The 23,258-nt window shown below is 44.4% G+C and overlaps 1 protein-coding gene across 2 annotated transcripts in view; it reads right to left on the reverse strand.

Moving 5' to 3' along the window:
• Positions 1-754: 754 nt before the first annotated feature.
• Positions 755-23,258, reverse strand: part of C4H11orf24 (chromosome 4 C11orf24 homolog) — a 71,171-nt gene continuing 48,667 nt past the window's right edge. For both annotated transcript variants that reach the window (XM_034770364.1, XM_034770365.1), the window contains 3 exons: positions 11,796-12,047; positions 4,028-4,144; positions 755-2,596 (listed from right to left, as the gene is read on the reverse strand). In XM_034770364.1, coding sequence (XP_034626255.1) covers positions 1,419-2,596; positions 4,028-4,144; positions 11,796-11,952 — 1,452 coding nt within the window. In that variant the 5' untranslated portion in view covers positions 11,953-12,047 and the 3' untranslated portion in view covers positions 755-1,418. The remainder of the gene's footprint in view (positions 2,597-4,027; positions 4,145-11,795; positions 12,048-23,258) is intronic.

The raw sequence follows: 23,258 nt of genomic DNA on the forward strand, positions 1-23,258 counted from the left end.
GCCCTAGAGCATGTGGGAAAGAAACTGATTCTAGTCAAAGGTGGGCTGCCACAGCTAGTAAAAATGGCAAGCACGTGTTGGTGCAGTTTTCTATTAATGTTAACATTGCAGGCAAAGGAGATTTTAGTCAGCTCAGAACATTCGCAGAGGATCATTATATGTATTTACTGTACCCCCTTGACTATGGTCCTGATGTAGGGTACCTCAGGAAGAGGCCAATTACTTTTCAGAAGGCAGTGGAAAGCAAGCCTTCGTGCTTGCCAACATCCCAACCTTGCACTGGTTTTGTGGCTAGGACAATGTGGCGAGCGCATGCTTTCTTTGGCTAATGGGCAGGAGGCCACACTCCCGTGGGCTGGTTGCAGGATGAGGTACCCAGTTGGAAACGACAGTGAGGATCAGATCCATGTTAGCTTTCACCCCAAATCTGAACTGAATGCAAATGCAGACTCCAATCCTGCATTGAAGTCAACATGCTCTGTGCAGGTGAACAGGACTGTGCACGTATGGCTCATTTGCAGGATCAGGGCCTCAGAGAACGAAGGCCTTATCCTGAAAGATTAGCATTTCTGGTGAGCTGCTGCATGCCATCAATGGGCTTGAGGGCTTTCAACCCTATGCATGGGATTGGGCCCTAAGCTTGGACTTGTCCTGCTGAGCTAGTTCTATAAGCCGCGAAGAAATACCAGCTTGCTTGCAAGATGCGTTTTGAGGGCAGGATGGGGAGGGGAATATAGACAAATACAACATTGCATGCCCTCCAGGTCCCCTTTTATTGAGTGAGTGAATACAAAAATAAGATCATATAGGTGCACAAACACAATGATCTGCACCTTGGGAAGAACTATCTTAAAATCAGCGGTAAGCAGAGTGTTAATAGCATCTTGTAAACCATTCTCTTTACAAGCAGGAAGCTTCCTGAAACATGATGCTCACTTGATTAAAAACTCCCCAACACAGTCAGAGTAATACTTAGTAGTTCTCATCCCGTGAGCCCAAAGTGCTTCATAGAAGGTGGGCAAGCATCATCATTATCCCCATTTTACAAATGGGAATGTGCTTGAAATTAACAAAACCCAAGGAACTTAAATCAAAAGTAAACACAGAGCTTAGGAAGCACATACCATTCTTAGAGGGCGATGGCTCACCCTGGTAGTTTCATTTTGCTATGCAAAAATCATTGGCAGAAGCACAGTTGGAAGAGTTCTAGAAATGACTACCGCTCTTATAGCAACCTGTTACAGTTGATAAAAAATAAAAATTTATATCCTACATGGCATTTCTCCTAAATTGCACCAGAAGTAATTTGGAAGCACTTTCAGTTTGTCTTGTATGCAAACAGGGGAAAGAGCAAGTCACAGGCTTTCCATCTCCTTGATACATATTTAAGCCTCTCTCGGCACCCCTGCTCCTGCCTGTCACATTTCTGAGTCCGCATACATGCCATTGATTAAGTAGTCCACTTGTGTATAGTCCTTTTTCTTGTAGCTTTCATAGGCCTGCATGGCAAATAGAACTAAGACTGTTATGAAAAATATGATCCCAAATAGAAGTACTGCCAGGAGTGAACCGGTGTCCACCAAGTACTGAGTCAGAGGCCCAGTGGCAATCAGCAGATTGTCATAGTCTGTGTTTTGCTCATCTCTGCCAACGCCCAAGGCTGTTGTTTTGGGTGCATTTGTTGGACCCATGGTGGTAAGCTTAGTCAAGAAAGTACTATATGTTGTTATCACCCCAGGTCCAGTGGTGGCCTTTGTTGATGGCTGGTTAGTTGCTGAAGTCTTTGTTCGGACTGGGATAGTAGGAGATAGCTTACTCGTGATATTCTGGGGCCTTTCCACTGTAGTTGTCAGGGGCTCAAGAGTTGATGAAGTAGCTTTGATTGTTGGCACTGTGGGACTGGCACTCTTTGAAAATGGATTGGTGACTGCAGAATCTGGGGAATGCGTTTTCAAGTCCTGTAGGCTGTCGGTGGTGGTCACTATAGATAAACTTGTTGTCAATGGGCCAACCCCCACAGTAATAACTGTGCTAGGCGTGGGAGTGCTGCGTGTGGCAATGGTTGCATTGTGATACTTTGTTTGGGACACTGCAGTCCTCACTTTCGATTCAAAAGTAGCAATAGTAGTTTGAGACAAGGGTGCTGGTGCCTTTGTAGTTCCTGAAGTGAACATCTTATTACTTGTCTTTTCAAAGGTGGCTGTGGGTGTGGAGCTAGAAGTATCGTTATTTGAAGTGAGAGAAAAGGCAGCTGGAGATGTGGTGCCAGTAGGGATAGTGGTATTAGCTGTCAGAACCCCAAGCATCTCTGCAGTTGCATTACCTTTGGCTGATGGAGTAGCTGTACTTATCTCACCTGGGGTTCCCTTGGTGGATTGGGTGGTTGTGGCTTTAGTGATGGTGGTGGTTGTGACAGTAGTTGTAATTACTGCTGGTGGGATCGTTCTGGTACCTGTCATTACAGTCCTTACTTGAGCTGATGGTGAAGGTGGTACCGTTGCTTGACTTTCTGTCTGGTTCTCTTGGCTTGTGTTAGAGTCTACTTGCCTGCTGGTTCGGCCAAGTGGCTGTGCTTCTCTTTTCTTAAGGACAAGTTCTTTGAAAACAAAAACAAAAGTTCAAAAACCAATGGGCCTAATTCTGATCTCATTCACACTGAAGTCAGTCAGGAGTATCTCCTGAAGCAGATGATGTGCAGCTTACTTCAATGGAGTTACGCCCTATTTCAGGGGTTCTCAAACTGGGGGTCATGACCTCTCAGGGGGAGTCACAAGGTTATTACGTGGGGGTCGCAAACTGTCAGTCTCCACCCCAAAACCTGTTTCGCCTCCAGCATTTATAGTAGTGTTAAATATAAAAAATGTGTTTTTAATTTGTAAGGGGGGAGTGCACTCATAGGTTTGCTGTGTGAAAGGGGTCACCAATACAAAAGTCTGAGAACTACTGCCCTATTTACTCCAGTGTAAATAAGATCAGTGTCAAACCTAGCATATCCTCTATTATTTGCATAAAGCCCTCTCATAAGCTGAATCTTTTCCTGGGTTACCCTCTATGCCAGACACCTCTGTCATTTGTCTCTCCAGGACTGGAACCCTCTGAATCGCTCAAAGGAAGGTAACACTTCACCGCTCAAACGGTTCTCAAAAGCAGAGCAGCAGTACCCTTCACTCTGACCTAACCAGTGACAGAACCCAAAGGCCTGTGCTCTTACACATTAAAAGGCACATTCACGGCCTTTATTTAGCTCCATAATTTTACCCCTCTTAAAACTTTTTGAAAATTTCCCCTTAAATACATAAGGTGCCTCAGCTAATGATCAGGCTTTTAGCAGCATGAATCCTAAAAGCATTAAAAGAGCTAAGCCGTTAAATCCTCAAGCAACCTTTCACAACACAAAATGAACCATGGATGAGCTCGAGGGAGTTTTTTGTTGTTTTTTAAAAACTTGTCTACAGAGGAATTTTTAAACACGTTTCAAGATTGGTTCCCCAATTGCCAACAAGCTCCATTTCGTTATGGTGTCACTTTTAATTAAAATTGAAGCCCCTGCTGTTGTAAAACCATGGCTAGCAATTGCTACTAATGCCTTTCTGATTACCCATGCAGCCTGCCGCTTCTGGCATGACATCCTGGCAGTCAAAGGAAATCCAATCCCAAGATGTTCTCCTTTCAGGGTTTGTTTTTTTTTTAAATTATTATTAATTATTATTAAAGTCCCCAGGTCCAAAAGGACAGAGTATAGGGTGCGATAGGTGTGCCTAGTGAGCCCTTTCACAGGGACACGCTAAAAATCATGTTTCTTTAAAAACCACACTATGTTCTTTCAATATTACAACTACCAGAAGACACAATGGGACAAATCTTCCAATGGACAGATTCTAAAGTACAAACATATCCTGTGCTCCCCCTTCTCAGCCAGAGATGCAGCAAAGCACTGAGTGTACAGTATTTAGTATGATGCAATCTTTTTATCGTAAAGGTGACTGGGCTATCTGGTTTTACCAGGAGCCCTACAGTGTAGAATTACCTCCAAGTAGATTTTTAATGTCCTGAGCGCTGGCATTCTGACACACATACAGATGGCGACAGTGTAAAAGGACACAGCGATTCTGATAGAACACTGACCAGTTGCAGTAACGATTACCTAAAACACAAGACAAGAGGTTACATAAATGGAAGGAAGTCCTGATTTTAAAAAAACATCAGACCCAGTGTGGTCCTGGGATTTTACCGTTAGCAAAGCTATTTAAAAAATAAAATCTCATTGTGCCGTGAGTTTTCCTTTACACACAACAGAAAAATGGACCAAAATGTGCTATATGCAAAGCTCTTTACTTTGTGGTTTCAATTCCACGTTAACTTGAACGTCCTACAAACTTGGTAACAGGAACCTCTGTTATGAAACCAATAACAATCAGCATTCCAGCAGGATCACATTCAGACTTGGTCCACGTGGCTAGAATTCCAGTGAAACCAATGGAGCTGCTCTAGATGTGAATTTGGCCCAGGTAGATCAGTTCACAGAGCTCCCCACTTGAGTCCACTGGAACCAAATATATCACCTTGAGTAGCCCAACAGCACTGCTACTGGCCAATTAAGAAAAGCATTAGAGGAGTCCTACCTGACCTTATCTGCTGGAAAGTCACATCATGACTAAAATTCTTACCCCTTTTAAGACAGTGCTGAGAGAGAGAGAAAGCACACACTCTTTATTGGTGTCCTTCCCCCACACCACAAACTAATGCACTCTGGGGTGTGAAGTCCCAGAGTCTGTGAAGTGAGAGTGACCCTAAGAGTATGTCTACACTGCAATAAAAGACCCACAGCATAACTGTGGCTGGCCAGGCTCAGGCTGGAGTCCAGGCTCAGACTCTCTGAGGGGACAGGACCTCAGAGCGCAGGCTCCAGCTGGAGTCCGAATATCTACATTGCATTTTTTAGCCCCACAGTCCAACCCCAGAACAGCTGACCCAGGCTCTGAGACTTGGTGCCACGGGTTTTTTAACTGAAGTGTAGAATGTACCTATAAGAGCCTTTCAATGCCCACTGGCAAAGGGTTCACTGCCATGTAAGAGGAACTCTTATCAGGCCTGAAACTCTCTACACCTAACACATGGCCATCATATTTACCTATAAAACACATGTAAGATATCAAAGGAAAACCGGTGACATACTGGCCATTAATATCACTGTGAAATGTATATATCAACAAAGAATTATGGATACTTACTGATATTATGCTTTAAAGTCTGTAACCAAATAAAGGGAGAAATAGATTTCCTTTCAGAAAGAGGGAGGACTAGTTATCTCCCTGTCTCTAATGCAAACTGAGTGTGGCGATGCCAGAGGCAATGGACAGTTCACTTGCATTGGAGATAAACAGGAGAGCAAATTAACATGAAGATGTGGAATCACAGGAAGACAGGTTCATCCTGACTCTAGGGACAAAGACAAACTCTGGGGAAAATAGGCAGAAGCAAGAAAACATTTTGTTATTCTAATGGGAGGACAAAGAGTTCAGCGCTATTAGCATTCTGTGAATGGGGTGGGTGATGCTGAAAGGTTTCTTTAGGTAAAAAGCTTCTCTTAGACAAGGATTGTAACCCGTTGAATTAAGTTTTAGTCTCCAGAAAGTGTGATTATACTTTTATTTGTAACCATTTTCCTGTTTCTATTATCTCTGCTGAGTATCACTTAAAGAACAGATTAATAAATTTATTCTGGTTTTATCATAAATTCATCTCAGTTTGGTGTATTTCAGTTCCTGGACCCTCCAGAAGCTAATATAATATTAGATGGACGTGTGCACCCTAAGCTGAGCCAAGTGTGTATTCTGTCTTTTCTGAGACAGCAGGCTTGGTATTTCTGTCAGCATCCAGTGACAGGGGCTGGATGCTGCAAGGAGTTGCTTCTGGAGGGTCCAGGAACTGAAATACTCCAAGCGTTAACCTGTAAGGCAAAGTGAGGACTGGCAGAGTCCTAAGGAGCTTGTTTGGCTGACTAACAGCCTAAGGTGGCAAGGAGCTGTAACACAGCATAGCAAAAGAAGAATTTGTTGGTGCTAAGGCAGAAGGGTAAGAGTGTGATTTACAGTTTTAGACCCTGAAGAGAGTGCGTCAGTAACCTAATGAAAATATAGTCAAGTGAACATGGGAGGAGACTGTACAGGATGGCTGGCCAGAAAATGGGGAGTGCTTGGAACAAAGTCGTGAGGGACCAGTCAGGCAGTGTCCAATTGGTCAGTCAGAAGCCAATTACAGTGTACTCATTACTCCTGACAGAATTCCGCACCCCTATAGGGGTGCAGAATTCATAAGGCCTGCATTTTTCTTTGCCCCCCCCCCCCCCCGAAAAAATGCAAAAAAGTCTGTTAGGGGACACGCGCCTCTTCCCCAGCAGCACATCTGTTCCAGCGTGCCTGGAGCAGCTTCAGAGATGGGAGGGAGAGGCTGGGCATGCATGCCTGATCACTGTGGGGAGGGGGGGTGACGGGGGAGCTGGGCAGGGCATACGTGCATGTGTGCCAACAAGCGAGAGAGAGAGAGAGCGCGCGCCTCTGTCCTTCCCACTTGCTACTGTAGCTCGCTGGCATGGAAGGGTAGGGCTTTTTATTATGCACGAGGCAAGCTAGAGACAGAAATGTAGCAGCCTGCCTGAGTTAACTGATCTCATTGTCTGAGGCAGAAATGTAGCAGCCTGTCTACGTAGTAACACTGTTAATGTTCCTATTGTTAGCTAACGGTTTCCATTCTCAGTCAATTCCCCCAGGAGCATAAAACCGGTGAAAGTTTTGAGGTCCCTGCATTGCCAGAATGATGTAAAGGAGCCTTATTATAAAGGACAGTAAGGGAATCCTCAGCTAGGAAGGTCTATGTGCTTTCTCACTTTTTTCCTGTGCCAAAGTGGCACAATGGGGTTAGATTACAGCTCAGGATTTATTTTACTTACCCATTTGGGAAAAAACAAAAAAGAAAGACAGACAGACAGAAAGAAAGACGAGAGCAAATAAAACATTTGCCAAGCAGTCAATAAAATGTCAGGACAATCAGAACCAAGCACTTCCCAAAGTACCCAGCCAGGTCCAGGACAACGATTAGAAAAAACTGTATGACTTTCATGTGTGAAAGTCTGAGCAATTTAAAATGACTTTAAAATTATTTGCTGTTTGGTGTTCTGTAATGTAATTTAAATGAAAATCCAGGATTACAACTGGAATGCAGGATATTAGTTACCAAGTGTTTGTAACTTAACTTTCATGTGTTTAGGAAATGTTGAATAGTTACTGTGACTTTTTTCTGTATTGTAGTTTAAACTAATTACCAAAACAATTGAAATTGGTGTGATTATATTGCATTATTTTGACAAATATGCAGAATTTTGAATCTTTTTGGCGCAAAATCCAGTCAGGAGTAACTCATACATACTGCTATACGGAGTGATTCACCTTCATACACTCTTAAAAACATTAAGTGTGAACAGGGGGAAGAGCAATCATATGCTGCATGTAGTGTGTTTTTTGTTTAAAGTTATCTCCAAAGCCACTGGTCTTCACCAAGGATTAAGACCATGGCAAGCCTGAAAGTATAAAAATAAGCCATTTAGGTTACCTGAGAATAAAAAAGCATCTAGAAAATTTCTTAACTTGTGGGGAGGGTGAATAAAAGCCTTTACATTCTTTGGCAGCTCAGAAAACATCCCAGTGGAATTTCACTGAGTTGCTTGGAGGTTGGGGCATTCAGCATTTCTCAGAGTCAGGCCCTTAAGACTCTAAGCCCCGCTTGGGCCAGAAACGACATCTTCAATTCAGTTGTCTAGGACAGAACACACCTCAGTGCATGGCAAATTATAACCAAATCGTATGTGTCAGGGCAGAAGCTGATCGTGGCAGGGGTTAAGAAGAAATTTTTCACACCATACATTACGTGCACAATTGGTCAGGTGTGTAAGTTTCCCAGTCCTACCCTATCACAGAAAACCAGGCTAATTGGACTGAACTGGTATCACAAATCCTGTAATACCTGTGTTTGGGGGAGGAAAAAGCCCCAAATACCCAACAACATATTTTCTATCTTGTCTGTACACTCAGTCAGTTACTGGAGATAAAAAAACGGGACACTCAGAGATATTTTAAAGGGACAGGGGCAGGACCCAAGATCTGGCCCTCCACAGGACGGACTTTTTTTTTTTTTTTTAAACACTATATTAAAAAAAAATTCAGCCTCTGAGACAAGGGACAGAACTGTGAAGATCTCTGCAGACAAGGAGTAACAAAGCCCGCAGGTGTGCAATGTACACTGAGAACAAGGATGCTGGCTTGTGTGGACATGCTACACTGTCCCTCCATTCTCTTGTACTGGGTAGAATGTCCCATAATTACGACACATTAGCTCTGCTCTTCTGAGCCAGCTGGGAATTGAAATTCCGTGCTCCAAAACACAAATATTCCCCGTTTCAGCCTCCCCAGCTGGATAAAAAACTCCAGAACTGTGCAACATACACAAGCCAATCCCCTCCCAATACCAATCCCTCCCACTAGAGTCATTGGTTTTGCTTGTCCAGTACCTGGGAATTCCAGGCCCCAGCCTCCTTGCCAAAAGATGAGATTTCTCCATCATTATTTCCATCATGGTAGCATCGTGAGGCATTAGCCTAAACCCCCTTGTGCTAGGCATGTACAAGCATATAACAGACTGCCCCTGCCCCAAAGAGTTTACAGTCCAGTGACAACTCTTCCCCAATGAAGATGCAGGTGTATTGGTTTAAAGTGCTTGATCAGTATAGTTTATTCCCACACGGGAAGGGGAATAAGGTATACGAGTATAAATCACTTTCATACCAGTCTAACTGCTTCCACAGTAGGGCTTAGAACAATAGAACTATATAGGTAAAAAAATCACCCCTGAACTGGCATAGTTATAGTGGTATAACTTTTTTAGTTTAGAACAGGCCTAACAATACAGACTGATACCTGCATGCTGCTAAAATCTCATGCTTTGGGGATTAAGTAGGGGTCAGGAAAGGAATCCACTCCCTCCTCCAATGTATTTTGGATTTGGGGTTTTTGGTCTTCCTCTGAAGCATCAGAGACGACCACAGCTGGAGATGAGACACACTGGGCGGAGTGGGACGGTGCTTTAAGAAGGTACTGAGAATGCTCAGGATCTAATTGATCGTTATTTTCTGGGTCAGAAAGGAATTTCCCCCCGTCAGACTAGTGGTGACCAGAGTTTTTTTTCCCCCACCTTCCTCTGCAGCATGTGAGTGAGGCTGACTTACCAGAATTATCTAGGTCTCTCTCACTAAATCAATTCCCTGCCATTACAGGGGCCTCGGGCACTGGTGCGCCTTGGCCCCTCCTATTCTCTGCCTGTGGCACACAATAGTTTAGTCTTCGGAGGTCTGTAACACTTTGGGCCCAATTTTAGTTGTTGGGGTTGGTGGGGAGGGGGGTTGCTGGCTTGTGATATACAGGAGATCAGCCTAGATGATCGGGTAGTCCCTTCTGGTCTTAAACTCTATGACCTTGTGCTCCCCTCATCCATTTGTAACAATGAGATATCGGAGGGAGGGGGAGGGTTAAAAAAATAAAAAGTTGGGGAGGGTAGAAGCATGGAACAAAAAGATGTATTTTTGGATATGTAGCTCTAGTAATATCCTTAAAAATAACCAGTGAAAAAGGAAGGGGGATTCATTCCTTTCTTTCCAGATCATCTTTCAGCACATAGTACATTCTTGCAGGAGCAGAGGTGACTGAGAAATCTGGAGAGAGTACACCATCCATCCTGCATCTACCATGACCAGGGTCAAACTGTGCCAGTCTCGTATGAGATACCAAACCAGCACATCTCTGATGGCACCATTGGTTTCTACAAAATTGGACAGATTAACCCTTCCCCAAAGCTCTGATTCAAAGAAGCATTTAAACACATGAAAGTACTGTAAATTCCAAGCATTCAAAAAAATCAGAAAGGCCCCCCAAAATCAGGAGACTGGCTTAAAAAAAAAAATCATGTTTTCAAAAATAAAGAGATCCAAAATTTAGTATTTTCCTTACAGTTCACATGCACCAGCTTTTCTCTGAAGCCATGAGGGACAAACATTTCTTTAAATGAAACTGGGATTCTCATACAATCACATGACTCCAGGAGCAACAGGTGCTCTGTAAATCAATAAAATCAGCATGTAGGTGCAGTGTCCCCCCAAGTTGACAGCTGGAAGGGCCGAGGCCAAATTTTTCCAACTTTAGGGTTTAAGTTCAGAACCTTGTAAGTGATTGCTCTTAGTGCCATAGCTCCTCCTGGTGTTAGGGTGTCGCAGGAACTTCGCCTCTAGAACCTCCCACCCAGCCCAGCCAGTGGCCACTTCCTGGGCCCTGTGATGTTCTGTCTCTCTCCAAATCTTCCATGGTCTGGCCTGGCGTCTAGCCAGGTCCATTAGAAGTTCAATCCCCTTGCCGTTGGACATTTGGTTACCCTGGAAGTTCAAATAAATATCTAAACTAACAGTTCCTCTGCCCCCCTTTAGCTACACCGAAGTTCTCTGCTTCTTGGCCCCTACTCCTGGGCCCTGCAGAGCTTCTCCTACGTGGCTTCTTCCCAGCAGGTTCTCCCACCCACCCCCCACTTCCCAGGAACTCCAACAGCTTCCATCAGGGACTTCCTTACAGGTCCTATCTCAGTTCTTCTCTCCTCACCCCCCAAACATGAGCCTGACCTGCTTCCTGTGGGTCTCCTCCAGCTTGACTTGCCCAAACCCTTCCCAGAGACGGAAATCTCTTGGCTCCCCTCTAGACTGAGTTCACAGTAGTTGGCCTCTCTCTGATACCCTGCAATTGGGGTCACTCATCAAGTCTCCATGATTCTCAGCTGGGGGATAGCTATCCAGTCGCACGCAAGGCTGAGCCCAGCTTGCTGGAAAGGGCCGGCCAGCCAGCCTGTGACATGCCTCAATAAATGGCCTGATTTTCAGATTTACCTGACACCTTTGAGGGAGGAAAAAAAAAAAAAAAAAAAAAAAGTCAAGCTACATACAGTATTTAGGTATCCATATTTGCAAATTTCTGGACATAAAATGCATTTTCGTGTTCCCCAAGGGCCTAACACCCCAGGGAATCCAGGCATTACGGAAGCTGAACTAGACCCTCTAAGGAACACGTGAATATCTCACACACTGCAGCACTGCTCTGATACTTTACAAAGACCAAAATTTTCAAAAGTCATTTTTTGGGCCCAAATGGAGACACTTCAAAAGGGATTGATCAGAAAATGCTGAACACCCATCCTCTGAAAACCAGGGCCCTTTACGGCATCTCAAGTTATGTACCCAAAATATCACTAGTCAGTCACTTTAAATTGTCAATTCTCTGCCAAGCTAGTGCAGGGTTAAGCAACTAGCTTCTTTCAAGACAGAAAACATGCAAGTGCGAATATTAGCGAGCAAAGATTGCTCAACCAGCACAGCTGTCTGCTGTAGCAATGTTCGCTTACAAACATCTGGCTGCATGGTACGTTGATAGAGTTAAGTGACCTCACACCAGTCACACGCACACTATCAGCGCATATGCCCACTGCTTCTTATGGAAGCTAGAAAGGCCCTGGGAAATGGCTGCTCTGTTTTCAATTTAAAACAAAGCTGTCAGAAATAATTGAGCCACCACAGAACTGCACACAGAAGCTATAATTATAAATGCTTGTAAACAAATGGAGTAAAAGAAGAGAAATGTGGGGAGAGGGGAAGAGCCCTTTAAGAACATGGAAACCCAGACAGTTTTTATGCTAAAGGAAGACCAGCTCACCTGAAGGCGATAGGCCTCTACAAGCGCGTCTGCAATGCTTTTCACTGCTCAGCCAGTTTATTCGTATCACCCGAGTGCCTCTCTCCTTTAAGGTGGAAATTTTGTTTTCAGATATGCACAGGGAAATCAACAGGAAAAATACAACAGCAGTCCACATCTTGAAGGCTGGCCTTGGAATCACGCAATTCTTCCCTAGATCCTGTTGTGCAGGAGAAGCATTTGCCAATTACCTTCAGGTCCTAAGCGACATATCTGTCAAATGGAAATATTAAAAAAAAAATATATATATAGATCAAGAGGATGCATTAAAGATTTAAATCGTTCTAAATCCTTTTCATCTGTAGATCTCACAGCACTTTACAAAGGAAGGTAAGCATCATTATCTCCATTACACAGATAAAGAAACACGCAGAGAGAGCGTAAGAAGTGACTTGCCCAAGGTCACACAGGTCAGCGGCAGAGCGAGGACTAGAATTCTGATCTCCTTAGTCCAGCACTTTACACACTAGATCATGCTGAAAACTGCAGGAGACAGAAGCTGCAGCTCCTAGCTCATAGTTTAGGAATGAATTTTCCAAAGGTCCCAAGCCAAGAAGTTTTAAGGCCTACACATGCAAAACGTATTCTCCACACAGACATGAAAGAGCTATTGAAAATGTAGCAGATTCCTCCCTATGTCATTCTGATCATGTCTAGGGGAGCTTGTCTAACCACTGTTGAAGCAGGTCACGCAAAGGCTGGAATAGCACAACGGGAGTCAATCACAAACCATGTGAAAAAGGTGATGCGATGAAAACATGTGAACTAATTCCAGCAGATGTAGCAAGATGTTAACTGATACCCCAAACCAACATCAAACCCATGGAAGCAGGCTAATCCAGGTACAAAACTGCACATTGCTAAATTGGGGCTTTAGAGTCAGACAGGCTGGCGGGCAGTGTTCAAAACAGTGAAATTAAAAAAAAATATATATATTACACACATAGCAAAGAGGCTGAGCTCCACAGTTCAGATCAGGTATCAGAACCCACCCAAGGAGTGTGTGGAGAGTGGGTATACCATAGAGAAGGATTATCTGACCATCTTTCTTTCCAGTCAAAAGGGAGGTTTCCTCGGGATCCTGTTATAGTTACTGACATGACGAGTCTCTCCAATCAGTGCCATCCTTGCCATTTGAGAATCTCTGAAGTTGAGGATTCTGAGAAAGCACTGACCAGTGCTTACCAGCTCATTGAACCTATCCATATATTGCTACAGTGCACCTGTGGCTGTGGAATCTGGGTGCTAATTTTTCTTGGCCATTTACATTTTCAGAATCTTGCACAAGGGATTAGATTCACCGAAACATAGGACTGGAAGGGACCTCGATAAGTCATCTAGTCAAGTCCCCTGCACTGGGGCAGGACTAAGTATTATCTAGACCATCTCGGACAGGTGTTTGTCTAACCTGTTCTTAAAAACCTTCAATGATGGAGCCTCTAAAACATCCTTAGGTGATTTGTTTCAGTACTCAACAACCCTTACAGTTTGGAAGATTTCCTAATGTCTAACCTAAATCTCCTTTGTGAAAATGTAAGCCCATTACTTCTTGTCCTGTCCTCAGTGGATGAGGAGAACCATTTATCACCCTCCTCTTTATAACAACCTTTTATGTATTTAAAGACTGTTGTATCTCGCCTCAGTCTGCTCTTTTTCAAACTAATCCCCCTCCCTCTTTTCCCCCCCCATCTTTCCTCATATGGCACATTTTCTAGACCTTTATAATTTTTGTTACTCTCCTTTGGACTTCCTCCAATTTGTCCACGTCTTTCCCAAAGTGCAGTGCCCAGGACTGGACACAACACTCCCAGTTGAGGCCTTATCAGTGCTGAGTAGCATGGAAGAATTACTTCTCACATCTTGCTTACAATACTCCTGTTAATACATCCCAGAATGACGTTCACCGTTTTTGCAACAATATTACATTGATGACTCATTTAGTTGGCGATGCACTATAACCCCCCCCCCTCCTTTTCTGCAGTACTCCTTCCTAGCCAGTTATTTGCCATTTTGCATCTGTGCAATTAATTATTCCTTCCTAAGTGGAGTACTTTGTATTTGTCCTTATTGAATTTCATCCTATTTATTTCAGGCTATTTCTCCAGTTTGTCAAGATCATTTTAAAATCTCATCCTTATCCTCCAAAGCACTTGCAACTCCTCCCAGGGTGGCATCCTCCATGAACTTTATAAGTGTACTTTGTATGCCATTATCCAAATCATTTATGAAGATACGGAATAGAACTGGTCCCAGGAGAGATCCCTGCAGGACTCCATTCAATATGCTCTTCCAGCTTGACTGTGAACCATGACTACTAAGTATGGTATGGTTTTCCAACCAGCTATGCACACACCTTGTGGTAGGTTCGCCTAGGCTATATTTCCCTAGTATGTTCATGAAAAGGTCATGTGAAAGAGTATCAGAGCCTTACTAAAGTCAATAGCTAAACAAATCCCCACAACAACCTATGAGGATGTAGGTCAGTAATTCTGATTATCCCCATTTTACAGTGGAAGAAGCTGAGGCAGACATGATGCCAATTGCTCAAGCCCACAGAGCAGTAGTCCAGTGACAAACAGTAAGTGACTGAAGCAGGAACAGACTGTCACAGGGCATACAGGCCTAGTCCTAAACCCAAGCTTTGTCTCTAACGTAGCTAAACCGACCTAAGCCTGGTGTAGACACCGGTAGGTTGATGGGAGAATTCTTCTGTTGACCTAGCTATTGCCTCCTGAGGGGATGGATTTACAGTGACAGAAAAACCCCTTTCGTTGCTGCAACTGTCTACACTACAGCGGTGCAGTACTTGCAGTGCTGATAGACATATCCAAAGTCACAATGCCTTAAAATTCAGCACATATCAACATCGACCCCAGTTATACTGTGAGGGTATGTCTACGCTACAGGATTAATCCGAATTTAGGAAACAGATTGTATAAAGTCGAATGTATGCGGCCACACTAAGCACATTAATTCGGCGGTGTGCATCCATGTACTGGGGCTATCGTCGATTTCTGGAGAGTTGCACTGTGGGTAGTTATCCCATAGCTATCCCATAGTTCCCGCAGTCTCCCCCGCCCATTGGAATTCTGGGTTGAGATCCCAGTGCCTGATGGGACAAAAAACATTGTCGCAGGTGGTTCTGGGTACAGCCTCACCCCTCCCTCCCTCCATGAAAGCAACGGACAGCAGACAACCATTTCGTGCCTTTTTTCCTAGGTGAACACTGCAGACTCCATACCACGGCAAGCATGGAGCCCGCTCAGCTCAAGACAGCAGTCATGAAAATTGTAAACACCTCGCGCGTTCTCGTGGAGTTTATGCTGAGCCAGGACCAGAAAAACGAGGCAAGGAGGCAGCGGCGGCGGCAGCGCAGCGACAAGCATGAGGAGGACATGGACACAGAATTCTGTCAAACCCCGGTGCTTTGGAGATCATGTTGTTAATGGGGCAGGTTCTATCCATGGAACACCGATTCTGGGCAAGGGAAACAAGCACAGACTGGTGGGACCGCATAGTGTTGCAGGTGTGGGATGATTCCCAGTGGCTGCGGAACTTTTGCATGCGTAAGGGCACTTTCATGGAACTTTGTGACTTGCTGTCCCCTGCCCTGAAACGCCAGAATACCAAGATGAGAGCAGCCCTCACAGTTGAGAAGCGAGGGGCGATAGCCCTGTGGAAGCTTGCAACGCCAGACAGCTACCGGTCAGTTGGGAATCAATTTGGAATGGGCAAATCTACTGTGGGGGCTGCTGTGATGCAAGTAGCCAAAGCAATCACTCAGGTGCTGCTACGAAAGGTAGTGACTTTGGGAAATGTGCAGGTCATAGTGGATGGCTTTGCTGCCATGGGATTCCCTAACTGTGGTGGGGCGATAGATGGAACCCATATCCCTATCTTGGGACCAGAGCACCAGGGTACCCAGTACATAAACCACAAGGGGTACTTTTCAATGGTGCTGCAAGCACTTGTGGATCACAAGGGACGTTTCACCAACATCAACGTGGGCTGGCCGGGAAGGGTTCATGACGCTCGCGTCTTCAGGAACACTACTCTGTTTAAAGGGCTGCAGCAAGGGACTTACTTTCTGGACCAGAAAATAACCGTTGGGGATGTTGAAATGCCAATAGTTATTCTTGGGGACCCAGCCTACCCCTTAATGCCATGGCTCATGAAGCCATACACCGGCAACCTGGACAGGAGTCAGGAGCTGTTCAACTACAGGCTGAGCAAGTGCAGAATGGTGGTAGAATATGCATTTGGCTGTTTAAAAGGTCGCTGGCGATCGTTACTGACTCGCTCAGACCTCAGCCAAACCAATCTCCCCATTGTTATTTCTACTTGCTGTGTGCTCCACAGTCTCTGAAAGTAAGGGGGAGACCTTTATGGCGGGGTGGGAGGCTGAGGCAAATCGCCTGGCTGCTGATTACGCACAGCCAGACACCAGGGCGATTAGAAGAGCACACCAGGAAATGCTGTGCATCAGAGAAGCTTTGAAAACCAGTTTCATGACTGGCCAGGCTACACTGTGAAATATCTGTTTGTTTCTCCTTCATGAAAACCCGCCCCCTTTATTGACTCATTCTCTGTAAGGAACCCACCCTCCCCCTTCCCCCAGCTTGCTTTCAAACCAAATAAAGTCATTATTGTTTAAAAATCATTTATTCTTTATTAATAGATTAGAAAAAGAGGGAGGGAACCCGGGTGGGGTTTGGGAGGAGGATCGGTGGGAAGGAAAAGGCCACTAAAAAAAGGTTAAAAAAAAAAGACAGCCTTTTGCTTGGGCTGTCCACTGGGGTGGAATGGGAAGGTGTACGGAGCCTCCCCCACACTTTCTTACACGTCTGGGTGAGGAGGATATGGAACATGGTGAGGGGGGTTATACAGGGGCTGCAGCAGCACTCTGTTATCCTGCTGCCGCTCCTGAAGCTCCACCAGACGTCGGAGCATGTCTGTTTGCTCACGCAACAGCCTCAGCGTTGCATCCTGCCTCCTCTGATCTTCCTGCCGCCACCTCTCACCTCGGGTGTCCCTCCTGTCCTCATGTTCACTGGCTTCTTTCCTACAGTTTGAAACTGTGTCCTTCCACTCATTCAGATGAGCTCTGTCACTGCGGGTGGATTCCATGATTTCTACAAACATCTCGTCTCGCGTCTTCTTTTTCCGACGCCTTATCTGTGATAGCCTTCGGGATGCAGGAGGGAGGTTTGAAGAATTTGCAGCTGCTGGAGGGAGGGAAAAAAGGAGAGAATTTTTTAAAAAGATACATTTTGCAGAACAATGCTTATACTCTTTCACGGTGACCAACACTATTCACATTACATAGCACATGTGATTTCTGTGCAAGGTCGCATTTTGCCTCTTAATATTGAGTGCCTGTGGCTTTGCTGCTAGAGATCACAGACGCAGGTCCGGGCAACAGAATTCGGCCTGCATGCGGCCATGGTAAGCTATTGTCTTTAGGCTTCTGCGCCCTCCTTTCCCACATACCAAGCAAAGCCTGTTGAGTGCTGCGGTTTTCCGGTTAACATTCAGCAGCAGAAAAACTAACCCCCCCCCCCCAATACAATTCTCTGGATGATTGCTTTATCCCTCCCCCCACTGCGTGGCTGGTATCAGGGAAGATCCCTGCGAGCCAAACGCGAAAAGCTCTGGGCCAGTTCCCCGCCCCTCCTTCCTCCCGCGCTTGGCTAACTGCAGGGAAGGATTTCTTTTCAGCCACAGGCAAAACAGTCCAGTAGGAACGGCCACCTCTGTCCCCTTAATTAAATTCCCGTATTTCAACCAGGTTACCATGAGTGATATCACTCTCCTGAGGATTACACAGCAAGATAAAGAACGGATGGTGCTTGAATGCCAGCGAACACCGGGACCATACGCTGCCAGGTTTTGTCATGCAATGATACCAGATTACTTGCTGCAAGCATGGCGCGGTCAAGTGTCCTACCATGGAGGACGGAATAAGGCTGCACTGCCCAGAAACCTTGTGGCAAGGCTTTTGGAGTACCTCCAGGAGAGCTTCATGGAGATGTCCCTGGAGGATTTCCGCTCCATCCCCAGACACGTTAACAGACTTTTCCAGTAGCTGTACTGGCTACAAATGCATCCCAAGTCCTCAGGGCAAAGTAATAATTAAAAACCCTTGCTTTTAAAACAAGTTTTATATTTTAAAAGGTAAACTCACCTGAGGTCCTTTCCATGGGGTCGTGGTCTTGGATACTGGGTTGGGAGGGTACCTCAGTCAGGCTGAGAAAAAGATCCTGGCTGTTGGGGAGAACGGAGTGCTGGGTGCTTTCTGCAAGCTCATCCTCCTCCTCCTCCTCCTCTTTCCCGTCCACAGAATCCTCAGGTGTAGCTGATGAGATTACCCCCACCTTGGAATCCATGGTCAGAGGTGGGGTAGTGATGGCGGCCCCCCCTAGAACTGCATGCAGCTCGTCGTAGAAGCGGTATGTCCGCGGCTCTGACCCGGAGCGACCGTTTGCCTCCTTTGTTTTTTGATAGGCTTGTCTGAGCTCCTTGACTTTCACGCGGCACTGATCTGAGTCCCTATTGTGGCCTCTCTCCATCATGCCCTTGGAGATTTTTTCAAAAGTTTTGGCATTACGTCTTTTTCAACGAAGTTCTGCTAGCACTGAATCCTCTCCCCATATAGCGATCAGATCCAGTTCCTCCCGTACGGTTCATGCTGGTGCTCTTTTTCGATTATCGGCCTGCATGGTTACCTGTGCTGATGAGCTATCTGTGGTCACCTGTGCTCTCCACACTGGGCAAACAGTAAATGAAATTCAAATGTTCGTGGGGCTTTTCCGGTCTACCTGGCCAGTGCATCCGAGTTCAGATTGCTGTCCAGAGCAGTCACTGGTGCACTGTGGGATAGCTCCCGGAGACCAATACCATTGGATTGCGGCCACACTAACCCTAATTCGAAATGACAAAATCTATTTTGGCGCTACTCCGCTCGTCGGGGTGGAGTACAGAAATCGATTTAAAAAGCCCTTTATTTCAAATTAAATGGCTTCGTTGTATGGACGGGTGCAGGGTTAAATTTGATTTAACGCTGCTAAATCCGAATTAAAGTCATAGTGTCAGGCCTGAGCCTGCTCAAGAGATGCAAAAGCTTTGTTCTGGTGAAAGGTGCTATTTTGTGCCCACTACAAACACACTTAGATCGTCTGCAGTCACAAGGGAAAGGGGAGCCTGCACCTCTGATTTTAGCTGCATGCTCTTCTTGAGCTGCAGCCTATAGCAGACAATGTAGCACCACGTTTGCAAGCAGGTATTACTCCTCAGTTAAGAGTTCACACTCTGGCCCGCCCTCCTGCTGGTTGGAAATAGTTCTGGGACTGACTTGGCAAGAGTCGACTTGTTAGAGAAATGCAGCTCATGAGCCCCATCTAGTCTTGTTCCGAGAGAACTGCTCCTGCTTTCTCGTTAGGATTTGCTAAGGCCCTGTTTACATTACGCACTGGTATAAGGACATTGATGGTGCTGCTCATACAGACCCATAACGTAGGTGTGCTGCACGAGTAAGCAGCTGGAGTAAGTGCTGCTTTTTTTGCCCTCTTATTAAATTTTTTAAAACAGGAAAAAAATACATAAACTTTTCATAATATATTCGGCATTTGCTATAACTTTAAACATTGAATTATACAGAAAATGGTTAAAATACAAATCAATTTGTACTCTACAATTTACAAATTTGCTTATAACAGCTTACAACTACAACTAGTTAAAGAAAATTATTAAAATAAGGAAGAACAGAAGCATAATTCAGAGGAGGGGGATAGAGACCGAAAGGGAAGGAAGTGGGTTGAGAAGTGGGGCCAGGCCCACGCACTTAAGATCATTCAGATACTTCCAGGAGAGCACCCTATCTCTCTGAAAATTTTTCTTGGGTATTTCTATTATGGTTTACAATTCTTTCCATGGTGGACAAGCTTATCATGTCTATGCTTCAGCCTTCAATTCTTGGTCGCTTTTTGGATTTCCATTTTTGCAAGTACTAATCTTTTAGCAATGATTAGTTCTCTGCTTAGCCAAAGTTTTTTGGATTTGTTCAGCTTCCTGCGAACATTCATTAGGTTTAAAATTACATATTTAGCTAAAATGCAATTTTATCTGATAGGAAAAAATTAACTCTGCTATTCAGTACTGCCCAAAACCTATGGGTATAGGTGCATTCCTGCAGCATGCCGGCTGAAGTAAGCCCTGCTTTGCATAAATGCAAACCTTAAGAGTTGAGAAGCATCAGAGTAGCTACACTGATGTAGTTATCTGGGTGCAAATTTCTGGAACAGACAGGGTTTAGGTCTCAGCTCTCTCTAGTCCCATCAGCACTGCTCTCTCCCGTCAGCTTAGAGCAGCTACATTAAAGAGCTTACAGAGGTGCAGCTGCATCAGTGCATTAGTCATTTTCCTAGCATGACTAGTGTCTCAGTGCTGAAAGGAGGGAGTGTTCACACTAATCTTGAATCCTCTGACTTATAGCAGTTTTTGTCCCTACCTCAGCACTATAGGAGCATTACAAAGGCAGTTGTAGTTGTACTGAAATGTTCCTCTTACACTGCTCTACAGCCAAAATGCTTCTGAAATAAATATAGTCAAACTGTACTAATTCTGGGTCACTGAGAATGAAAATGATGCTTAAAATTGTTGATTGGCTCTAGTTTTCAAGATATGCTATTGGGTCAGTATATACGACCCTTGACTTGGGAAAGGCGGAGGATAAGTGAGTTATAAAGGGAAGGGATCTCAATTTAAACCAGAAATGGCTAAAATAAATCTTTGACTGGATCTATGAATAAATCTATGACTGGGTTTGGACAGTACTTGCTGTTTAAGTAAAACAATGAATAATGCAATCTGAAGCTGGTATTGCATTATACAGGATATGAATTGCATCATGTTATTCCTAGAAGTCATGGATGATGCAATCATAACGAAGCTTACATCACTCTGCTGAACAAATTGCCCTATATCAGCTCTAGAAATCATACAGTGTCGTGCTCTCATTTGTCAGTGTTTGATTTTGCAAAGGGACACATTTCTGTTTAGCCAAAGTGAGCAGAGATGCCTCATACTTGTGTGAACAGTGCAGATAACGTCTGCTATGTTTGTGGTGAAGTGACTTTTGCATCACAAAAGCGCAGTATAACCACTACGGTTAAGAAAGCCTATCACCTTTATTTTGGCTGCAAAATTGGAGATCAGGACAAGAGGTGGGCCCCACACATATGCTGCAACACTTGTGCAACAAATCTTCGCCAGTGGTTGAACAGGAAAAGGAAATCTATGCCTTTTGCAGTACCAATGATTTGGAGAGAGCCAACAGATCATACCAGCAATTGTTACTTCTGCATGGTGCCTCCAGTTGGGAAAGGTATGTCAAAGAAGAAAAAGTGGACTGTGCATTATCCAAACATTCCATCAGCTATACGCCCTGTACCCCACGGAGAAGGACTGCCGGTTCCTGATGCACCAGAATCATTCTCACTTGAGTCAGATGAAACTTCTGGTCCTGAACCATCAATGTCACAGGACCCACATTTTCTCCCATCTTCCTCCTCTGAACCACACCTCATAACACAAGGTGAACTGAATGACCTTGTCAGGGATTTGGAACTACCCAAGAGTAAGGCAGAGCTGTTGGGCTCCAGACTACAGCAGTGGAATCTCCTGGCAGGTGATGTTAGGGTTTCCATGTTCCGTGACCGTCAAAAGGATCTTGTCCCATTCTTCAACATGGAAGGTGATCTTGTAGCCTGCAACAACATCGATGGTGTGATGGCAGCCCTCAACATCGTTCACGATCCAGATGAGTGGAGACTGTTCATTGACTCATCGAAGACGAGTCTTAAAGCGGTTTTACTGCATAATGGCAATGTTTTGCCATCAATTCCAGTTGGTCATGCAGTCCATATGTAGGAAACCTATGACAACATGAAACAAGTTTTGAGGTGCATAAACTATGACCAACATCAGTGGCAGCTTTGTGGCGCTTTGAAGGTTGTTGCTCTCTTGCTTGGTCTGCAGACTGGATACACAAAGTACTGCTGTTTTCTCTGCGAATGGGATAGTCGTGCAAGAGATTCCCACTACATCAAGAAAGATTGGCCACTCCGACAGTCATTGGAGCCTGGGAGGAAAAGTGTTCAGCATCCACCACTTGTTGAATCAAGGAAGATTTTGTTACCACCCTTACACATCAAGCTGGGTCTGATGAAGAACTTTGTCAAGGCCATTGACAAAACACAAGCAGCTTTCAAGTACCTCCGTGGAAAATTTCCAAGGTTAAGTGAAGCTAAGATAAAGAAAGGTGTCTTTGTTGGTCCTCAGATTCGTGAACTTCGAGATGATGCATTTGACCAGGCACTGCGTGGCAAGGAAAAGACGGCATGGAAAGCCTTCCAGTTAGTGGCAATAAATTTTCTCGGAAACAACAAGGCAGACAACTACAGGTTGTTGGTGGAAAACCTACTCAAGGCATTCAAGAGCCTTGGTTGCAATATGTCACTAAAGATACATTTTTTGCACTCATCTAGATTTTTTTCCCACCGAACTGCGGAGCAGTGAGCAACGAGCATGGCGAGCGATTTCACTAGGACATTGCAACAATGGAGAAACGCTATCAGGGCAAATGGAGCCCATCAATGCTTGCAGACTATTGCTGGACAGTGACAAGAGATGCTCCATTTAATGAATACAAGACACAAGCCAAGAAGCGCTGAGTAGACACTGAATAGGACTAAACTATGTACATAATAGTTTTTTGCCTTTTGTTTCATAATCAATTTTATTTATATAACCCTTTTGCTGATTTTGAAAGTGTTACATAAACAGGACATGTGAAATATCATGTAAAGCAACCACAAACACATGAGAAGACCTAGGTTTACAATTTATGATTAAAACTCTACTATCTACACATAAAATGTAAAAACTTAAATATCTTAGAAACAGTAGCCAGTTGTTTTAATTGTCATATTTGAATTCAGCACATCAAAATACATAATAAGTAGCACATTTTATCTCTGAAGCAGACGACTTCTCAAAAATTGTAGACCAGTGTTATCAATCTACAATCTCATACATTAACAGGCTTTTACAAACATCAGGAGTTTTTGTTAAGTTTGCAGAATTCATGCAGGTTCACAGATCATGGAAAGAGACTGAACGCTCAGGAGTACTGACACAGGTAAAATAAATATAGTATAAAGAGCAAGTTTTACATTTTAGAGAGAGTCCCGTTAGTACTTATCAGTGCAGAAATATATAATAAGAGGTGACATTTTATGAACTCCTTAAGAAAATGACCTCAAGAATGAATTGGTTATGCAATAATGCATGCATCTATCTGTTTAAATAGAATGGTAAAGAATAACAATATTCAGCAGTGCTGAGAATTCATGAATACAAATACAA

Source organism: Trachemys scripta, chromosome 4, assembly GCF_013100865.1.
Source record: "Trachemys scripta elegans isolate TJP31775 chromosome 4, CAS_Tse_1.0, whole genome shotgun sequence".
Lineage (NCBI taxonomy): Eukaryota > Metazoa > Chordata > Testudines > Emydidae > Trachemys > Trachemys scripta.